The 9422-nt window shown below is 28.6% G+C and overlaps 3 protein-coding genes across 13 annotated transcripts in view; 1 reads left to right on the forward strand and 2 right to left on the reverse strand.

Moving 5' to 3' along the window:
• Positions 1 to 2874, reverse strand: part of LOC125067766 (protein lin-10-like) — a 121051-nt gene extending 118177 nt beyond the window's left edge. For 6 of the 7 annotated variants that reach the window (XM_047676557.1, XM_047676540.1, XM_047676585.1 and 3 more), the window contains exon 1: positions 2703 to 2874. The gene's annotated coding sequence lies outside the window, so the exon portion shown is untranslated. The remainder of the gene's footprint in view (positions 1 to 2702) is intronic. The other variant, XM_047676576.1, reaches the window with a different exon arrangement.
• Positions 2875 to 3616: 742 nt separating this feature from the next.
• On the reverse strand, positions 3617 to 6285 carry LOC125064198 (epidermal retinol dehydrogenase 2-like). 5 transcript variants are annotated; one of them, XM_047671162.1, is made up of 6 exons: positions 6128 to 6146; positions 5752 to 5800; positions 5486 to 5686; positions 4874 to 5203; positions 4465 to 4709; positions 3617 to 4142 (listed from the first exon to the last, which is right to left on the reverse strand). In XM_047671162.1, exons 2-6 carry the CDS (start codon positions 5752 to 5754, stop codon positions 3950 to 3952), a joined length of 972 nt encoding a protein of 323 aa, XP_047527118.1. In that variant the 5' UTR covers positions 5755 to 5800; positions 6128 to 6146; the 3' UTR covers positions 3617 to 3949. The 5 variants fall into 5 exon arrangements, with proteins under 5 accessions (XP_047527118.1, XP_047527095.1, XP_047527087.1 ...); XM_047671139.1 differs by having other exon boundaries at positions 3618 to 4142; positions 5486 to 5683; positions 6128 to 6273; XM_047671131.1 differs by lacking the exon at positions 6128 to 6146 and adding an exon at positions 5914 to 6062 and having other exon boundaries at positions 3618 to 4142.
• Positions 6286 to 6866: 581 nt separating this feature from the next.
• On the forward strand, positions 6867 to 9354 carry LOC125063968 (BLOC-1-related complex subunit 8 homolog). Its single transcript, XM_047670715.1, has 3 exons — positions 6867 to 7321; positions 7399 to 7576; positions 8273 to 9354. Exons 1-3 carry the CDS (start codon positions 7270 to 7272, stop codon positions 8556 to 8558), a joined length of 516 nt encoding a protein of 171 aa, XP_047526671.1. The 5' UTR covers positions 6867 to 7269; the 3' UTR covers positions 8559 to 9354.
• The last annotated feature ends 68 nt before the right edge of the window (positions 9355 to 9422 follow it).

Below are 9422 nucleotides of genomic sequence, written 5' to 3' on the forward strand. Positions count from 1 at the left end.
ATGAAAATGAAAAAAGAGATTGCCATCCCATCGGATTAATTTGACCATCAATAAGTAAGTGTAATGCTTCTATATTGAATAAAGGAATTTGAGTTTGAGTTTGATTATGAGAATGATGGAATAGAGAATGTTTAAGCATACACTCGAGACCTATAATTTTACGCCCATAGTAAGCTAATTTCCATTGAAAATTGACCAAATTTGCTGTTCTATTTTTTTTGTATGAACCTCTTCTGAGGTCAAAACTGCCCACAGATATCGGAATTGTAAGATATATTAATAATCCTCCATACTACCAATGAGCCAACAACTTGTAGAAATGAGATGTTATATTGTGTCTGTAGTTATACTGGCTCACTAAACTCTTCAAACCTAAGCACAACCATACTGACTATTGCTGTTTTGCGACAGAATATATGATGAGTGGATGTTACCAACCCAGACGAGCTTGACAAAGTCGTTCAACCAAATAATACACAGTCTTTTACATCTAAACTAATTTCGTCACCAGTGCTATAAAGGGAAACTTATTTATCATTGACTTTTGCTCTTCGTCGATGTCGTTGTGCATATAGTAAGTTTTGTTAAATTTTTACTAGAGTGTATCTAGATATCACGCCTCTATGTCGCGTATCTAATAAGGACCCAATTACGTATGTACGTCGCATAAATATATTAATTTCTTTGGGTCATATTATACATTTAATTTTCCGTCAAGTTTGTTTGCTGGATTATGTGAATTAAAATTTATTGTGGACAAACGAGACTGAGGTCATAGATTATATATGAGGGGATGAACTGTGTTATTGTTAGTGAAGATTGGATGAAATGGACAATGATGATTGGTTAATTGACATCATATGTTTGTGGTTATTGTTTTGTCATTATCAATCCTAGCTTAGATTTTTAGACTATGCTCTAAGATTAGGTAGTTGTAGAAATGTGTCTAAGCAAATTATAATATTTATTTGTTTTGCTTTTATCATTTATTTTCTACAATAAGGTTTAATTTGTCAATCTCCGTAGATTGCCAAGACAATAGCCAGTTTTCTAAGTAAACTACACCCAGAGGTCTCCTTGACTATAAGAGTAACTAGCTAGCTATACATATCTGGGCCTAGCATCAGACTTAATATTAGACGGATTAGACTAGATGGAAATAAATATAGGCATTAAGGTTTAGAAGGCCTATAATACAGATTCATTGTGGTTGGTGATTCATATTGGTTGTTGGTTTGGGAAGGGTTAAAAATTATAATATTAAGCATATATGTTCCGCAAAATTAAGAATGGAAGCTTTCTGTGGGCCTAAGTATACCCCCCCCTCCCCCATTGGATCAAGGCATGATCTCTAAATTAGATACCTATATATAGCATTAAACAAACATGCTGTCGACAGTTACCTAAATTGTATAACCATATAAGTCAATGCAGTTAGGGCGAGACACTTTCCATTGTTCTTTAAAATCACTCCTATTTTTTTAATAATAATAATAATTTAACAATAAAAATAAGGATGTATATCAAATAATTATATAATAAGTCACTTTGAATTATTTAAAATATACAAGTATGTAACTCAACCTGCTTGTACTTTTTATAATATAATACAATGTTTTTAATGAAAAAACCTCAAATATTATACAATAAAACCAACATAAACTATATTCAAATTTTATATTTGTAATGATTTTGTAACTGAAAAAAATATGATTATATTCCATTGTATACATAAAGAAATATAATAACCAATTACTGGTTTATACTATATATTTATGTTGAAATATTTAAAAATACTAATGTATAAAAAATATATATTATAGTCTAACATAAAAAATAAATAAAACAATAAGAGTACTTTTTTCAAGTAAAATGATATTCACTGCTTCTTTTAAAAATAATATTCTTCATCACTGACATATATTATATCCAAAATACAAGAAAACTTTAAAAAGGTACATAATTTTAAAAAAAAATCAGTTTCTTTTGAAATGAATACTTGGTTTAATTTTATAAATAGTTGACATTTATCGTCTTATACAGAAAATTGATGTCAAGAGTGTGACTGAAAGTAAAATATTTATGTACACTGATTTATATAAGAATTTACATAATTAAATTAATTTCAGATTTCTTTTTATTTTCATATCAAATCTCAGGTTTGAAATTGAATGATAGCTGTATACAGATTTTGTGATCTTAAGTGAAAAAATTTACTTAATTTTCTTTGAAAAAATTATAATATTTTTTATAAAGTTTTAATTTAAAAAAGACTGTTTGAACATAATTGTAAAACATGTAATAGTGTTACGTATAAAACATATTATTGAAATCTGCTCTAGACTTTTTATAGTATATATAATATTGGTACAGAAGTATTAGCACAGCATATATAGATATCAAATATAGGTTGAAGAACATTCTTTTGATATTTTATAACACTTATAATACACTTTTTTAACTTTTCTAATAATCCAGATTTGAACTGTCGCTAATAACTTCTTACAAATTATAACAAGATTGACCTATATACGGTTCTGTAACATACATACAATGATTTTATATTTTATTAAGTAAGGACAGGTACTTAGCTATCTTTATTTACAGTGATCAATTAATTAAATAACCAATAAAAGTGTAATTTTGTAATATCGATCGGCTCTTAGTGCCAGTCTGCGCTAGGATAAAAAACTATAACTTACTTTGAAAGCGTCTGCAGCAGTATTTTCCCAGACGCTTCTCTCACTATCTTTAAAAAATATTATATTAATATAATATTAAAATAACACAACACTAAATTGTTTTTTTGCAAAGTTCTAATTCGCTTTAAAAGTAATACACAGAAATGGTCCAGAACAAAAAACACCTAGTACAATAGCGCCACCAAATATTGAAAGTAAATATAATGACATTTGTATTAATGTTGTCATAGATTAAAGTGTGATACCATTTATAAAAATTGTTCTTTATTCTACTTAAATATCGAATGAATTAAATAATATACCAAATAAGTTTAATTAAAATCTGGTATAATTCATAAAGATACTTTATTTGATTCTTATTTTTAAAGTTTATACAAATATATATCCGTATAGATGGTTTATTGCATATTTTAATGAAATAAACCGAGAGGTAAGAATTTTTAGTAATTAAAAATATTCTTGATAAGCCAATATAGGTCGATAGGTAGTTAGGACGCTTAAATCTTAATTGAAATTTGGCGGTTCGTGTCTGTGAAAAAACATGCAGCTAAAATTGACCAACTTGCAACCGACATATTGAATAAGCTTCGAAATCTTCGTCAAAATGAGAAAAGCGTTTGTTCAGCCAGAGGGACATTTTACTTTACTTGTTACGTGGCGTGCATGTATTAACAAAAGTTTTGGTTTGGAGACCTAAATTTTGCTATAACTAGTAACTATATTGTACTGAAACTTCTTTTAAAACAATCTTTTTACCATTCTGAATTAGATCATGCTTACCTTTTGGCCTATTACTAATGTCAAATGCATTTTTTTTTAAATTATTTTATCCTAATACTTTTATCACTAAATGAACAAGAAAATATTTAAAAGGAAACAATAATTGATTAAAAAAATTATTAGTTTTTATTAATTAATCTTTTTCAGCCTTAATTTAATATCTCACAACATATTTTACTCTTACATGCCATAAAAATAAAATATATGGCATGCATTACACCTTAAAATTTCTTACACAACAATTTTCCATAAAAAGTATACAAAGCTAAAATATATAAGTACCTAATAAATGCGATTAATATCTTCATACAATTTAAAAATAGGAAATTTTATAACATTTTTGTATGACTTATTGAAAATATTTTGTAACAAACAATAATTTATCATTCAAATAAATTTAATTGTGCTACTTTATAACAAAGATTTAGAAAATTATATTTGACTAACTACAATAAAAATTAAACAGATCATGCAAAATCTACGCCAGTGTCCAGGAGATCTCTAATAAGCACTGTTGCTTTCCTCGGTAAAATTCGAAGCAGGTTTCCCATAAAAAGTAAACGTTTAGGGACAGATGCTTCTGGATAGTTGCGAAGAACACTTTCCAAAATTGAGTTGGCGGCTCTAGCAGGCGTTATTGTGCCAAAGTAACTAGGTATTCTGGAATTTGATAATAAGGACATATTATTAACAAATCTCTGCTTACTAATAAAAATATTTAAGTTTCTATTAAAATAATTCACAGTAATAATCTTTAATAACTTAAACACAAGTGTGTACTTGACCTTTATGAGATATTGAGGATTATTGTGGACATTGACATCAGATAAGATTAAGAATGGACCAAGTCCAATTGTGTTGCATTTTTGAAATATTACCAACTAATATTTAATAACTTAGAAGTAATTAAATATTTTGTAAACACATCTACCAATTAAATTCATTAAAAAAGTTTATACTATATATTATAAGCAATACTTACTTCAGTCTTAAGTCTGAACTGTCTTCAACAATAAATGGATAAATATGTATAAGAGTGACATAAACTCTATTGATCTTGTTAATCCTAAGATCTTCCATAAGTGATTCTGCAAGCCCCTGCACAGCGAACTGTGCAACACTGAGTGGCATCTGATCTTTAATGTGACTGAGACCAGCCACAGAAGTGAGAGCAACAATATGTCCATGGTTTCTAGCTTTCATTTCAGGTAAAAAACTTTCTATGAGCTGGAACATATAAGTATTAAATAACATTTTTTTAAATAAATGTAGATAAATAAATTATAAACTTAACTTGGAAACTTAAAAAAATTGACAAAAAGTGATTTTATAATGAATGAAGTATGCTATTGCTCATTTTTATAGACTTTCTTTATGGAAAGGGTACCAACCCAAAAATATGATGTTAGAGTCAGATCTAGGGTATCATGAATGTCCTGGGGTGGTTGTGTCATCAAGGCCCTTGGACTAGGGATTCCACAACAATAGAACATCATACTGATAAAACCAACATCTTTTCTTATTTCCTCTGCTAAATATTCTACATTCTCTTTTTTTGTTATATCACTTGTGAAGGTCAGTGCAACACCACCTTTACGTTTAATGTATGACACTGTTTTACTGTTGTTAGACTCATCATGGTCAACACAAATCACTCTGGCACCAAGGAATGATAGCTGTATAGCCAACTCCCTACCGACACCTCTTCCAGAGCCAATTACCTAGAAAAGAAAAACCTAAATATTAATATGAATTCTATTTAACAATCAATGGTTTGAAAATGATTATAATATAATGATATATTTTTTGTTTTATAATTTTCTTTTTTATTTGTTTTAGTTGTGTGGACAGGTCACTGATTACCTAGCTTATATCACATGTGATGTTGAAGAAATGAAGGAAATTGTTCAGTACCATCGAGATTACACATTTTCCACAAGCTAAAATTTATGATTCAAATTTAGGGTAGATTAAAAAAAAAATCAATATTTTAAGAAACTTACCATTACTGTTTCATCTTCTATCGATTTTAAAGGTGGAGGCTTAAATATTTCATAAGCAGCTTGGAAGATTGCATATATGGCATTTAAAATTACCCACAGCACATCCACAATCAAAACACATAAGGAGTATCCTCTTAGTAGCATATTGATGGGAAGCATGGGATTCAACACATTTCGTAAAATATTACTACTTGTAGTCTTCTAAAAATAAATAGACATATTTATTTTCTAAAATGAAACTGAAAAACTAACATTACACTACTCACCATTTTTAAAACAGCATTAAAATCAAGACAAGAGGAGATGTTAATCGATCTAAAAATAAAATAATATACTAAATATCTACATAATCATGTTATATATACAAAAATATATTAACTTACATGCTTACAATAAAAAATAAATACTTAAAAAAATAATATCAATACCTATTGTTTTATAGAGTAATTTTATTTTATTAGTGTGTATAAAACATGGTTTCAACAGAGTGACTGTGTTATCTATAAAGATATTGAGCAAACGGAACTAGAATTTAAATTCAAGCGCATTTTTATTTTAACAAACTGATAACAATATCGAATACAATCACGATAATGAATACGATAATCCCATACCCATATCTCATAATTACTTAATTATTACCTTTTGTTCAAAACCGATGTATTTATCTCGGTTTTCTGTTGAAGTAAAAGCGTAGCGATTTAATATTTCTTACAATTTACTACTACCTACACTTTAACGTATTCATAATTGTCAATTTTGTCAATGTTGAATGTTTATTATGACAAGTGGTTAGTGGAGAGTGCAGTGTTACCTCCGATCATTTTATTTAATGTAGTATTTAGATTATACCGCCACCTATAAATAATTATGACTAGTGGGTCGCACGTGAAACTTCCCATTTATACAACAGATTTTTACAAACGTTGAAATCTATGACAAGTTTTATTTTGGTTTAATTTCATTGTAAACTGATGACGTCTGTTCGCACGTCTTACTTTTTTTTTCAGGCACAGTGCCGCTCTGTACACGACCAGTGATTTTTTCCGCTCTCTAATATTATTTTTTTGTAAATCGTAATAATTTAGTAGATTACAATCAAGAATCTTCTTAAATTTTCTACAACCTAAGGCTGAAGCTCTTCAAAATAAGACATGCATTTTATTATTCTCAAATGGTAATATCTCAAGAATGTGGCCCTTAGGTAAAAATGAAAATGAACATTTTTGTTGATAATCATTTTTGATCTACCTATTATTATTTGTTATCACAACACTTATAGATGAGAAAATTTCATTTAAATTAAAAAAAAAAAAATTACTTTGTCATAGTAATATTACCAAATATCTGTGCCAACTTTCAGCTCAATGCGAATTATTGTCAACTGAAATGTCTATTTTAATCGGACATGTGTTTAAAATTTTAAATTAACAACGGAAGTAGCTAGTATAAGTGTTTATTTTCTATGAACGGAAGTAAATCAGTGACAAGACATAAGAATTAAGACACATGCAGTGTCAACACAACGCAAAAACACTAGCAACTCATAATGTCATCAGGTCGAATGACAAATAAATTACAATAAGTTTATTTTTTGTAATATACCTATCAATTATCAAAGAGTATATCATTACGTTAAATATATTATCAACTTTCAACACAAGAAGTGTTTCGTAATTTGTTTTCTTATTGCTTCTGATCTGAAATGAAATGAAGTTCTTGTAGAAGTATTAATCAACAAAATATTGGTAATTCCCTTGATCAGTGAACAATTAATTACCGCTATGGCATTCGTCTATCAAGGGGATGCAGACTTGGAATCAAAAGCAAAAAAAGGTAGTAAAATAAATATTCTAAACAACTATACATCACCGCATAAAAATTGCTATAATATTTCTTTTTTGATTTCGTAGCGGCTGAGCGTATATCTGAAAACATGCATATTGTAGCAAATGAGCCTTCACTAGCATTATACAGATTGCAAGAACATGTAAGAAAAGCCTTACCACCCATGGTTGAACGAAGAGTTGAAGTCACAAAATTGCAGCATGAACTACAGGGCAGGTGCTATGATGTGGAGTATGCTTTAAGGTATTATAAAGTTATTCAAGACAATTTTAATTTATAAATGTATTGTATGTATGTAATTCTTCAGTTATTATTAATTTACCATAAAGAGCTACAATTCAGAAAGATTGTACAAAGTGGTAGATCAGCTTTAAAATAATGCCAGCATTTGGTTCCTATTTAGTACCTTTGTTTGAATATTTGGTACCTATAATGATACTCATTTTGACCTCAAGTTGACTGGCCATTTATAATTTTCGCATAAGGGCTCTGTATTGTGCAATTGTCTTTACACAATAATGTAATACCTATTTGGTACTTGAACATACCTTACTACATTAAAAGGCAAAAAATATATATATTTTATCAGCAAAAAAAAAATCATTTCATAATTTCTTATACAACAATATGCATTTCCTTTGCATATAAAATTCTGGCTCTTTTTGTTATCTGATGCTGCCACCGAAGTTGATCTGCCACTTTGTACAGTCATTTTATGCTCACATTAAAATTAGGTCTTAAAAACTAATTGCATGTAGGTATTATGAAAATATTTTTATAGACACATGCCATTTAGAATTTGTTAAAACATAAGAAAATTAAAAAGTTAAGTTTGGCACAGTTAATAATATATTCTGTCTCATTTGGAATGTGATCCCAAGGAACAAAATTTATAGATCAAAATTATATGTTTCTAATAAAATATTTTTCAAATTACAGTGCCGTAAAGTCAATGGATGGTGCAGCTACAAGCTTCAAAAACATCCAGGAGATGTTGAAACAGTCTATATTTTTAAAACAACAATTAAAATATGAGGAGGCTAGGAGAAATAAAAAAGATACAAATTCTGTTTATAAGCGCCTCTCTGCTCACATTGTCTTAGACCTTCCAGACCTTTCCGAATTCTCTATGATCCGTGAAACAACAAATAGATTAGAGAACATCATGACCCAAGCTAGAGGCTCTAATAATGAGTTACATAGGTCCCACACTACATTACATTAGAATAATAGGTTTTATCAACTTAATGATTTGCACTTATTTACTGAATGAATCTTTAATCTAAAACAGAATATGAAGTAATTCAAACATTCTAATAGATTTTTTCCACAGAGAGTTACAATTAGTATACATTATGTGCAGATAAATTTAACCAGAAAATAGTAACTATAATTTCAATAATTGGTCAAGCCCTGGTCTTGGTGTAAGTAAAACGAATCACATACTTGAACAGCTGGGAATGGTGCAAGAATTTATAAAAATATTTAGCAAATGTTAAATGTCTATGCTAGAGTTGCTTCCAAAACTCAGACTACTGGGCCACGGGAGTAAATATAAATACTGCTTTTTTATGTAAAGCACTGCAATTCTTATAATATATTTTGAAAGTGCCATTAAAAGAGTAGATTGGTAAGTCACTTAATTTTGGAAGTGGGCATGCATGGTTAAAACTAATGAAAATTCTTTATCGAAATTCTTTTCTGTATTGAATTTAGTTGTGTGTGATAATGTATCTAATTCTAAATATACTTAAATCCCAATAGTCATGACATTTTATCATGGGTAGCCAAAATATTAATAGTATTTTGTAGAATGTACTATGTAAATATTTTTTAGCTTCATAATTGGTGTTGGTAGTCTATGTTTACTTCACAAAATATTAACAGTATATAGTATCCTTGAATCTCATCCTTGAATCTCACGAAAATCAGCAAGAAAACACCAGCTTAAGCTAAAACAATATTTATTGCTTATATTGCAAGTACACTATCTTGCTTATAAATAACAATTGCATACATTAAATAAACATTATTCTATTTATTAACAATATGCTTTTCTTTTAACTAACTATGCCTTTAACACTGCTTG

This window comes from Vanessa atalanta, chromosome 1, assembly GCF_905147765.1.
Source record: "Vanessa atalanta chromosome 1, ilVanAtal1.2, whole genome shotgun sequence".
Taxonomy (NCBI): Eukaryota; Metazoa; Arthropoda; class Insecta; order Lepidoptera; family Nymphalidae; genus Vanessa; species Vanessa atalanta.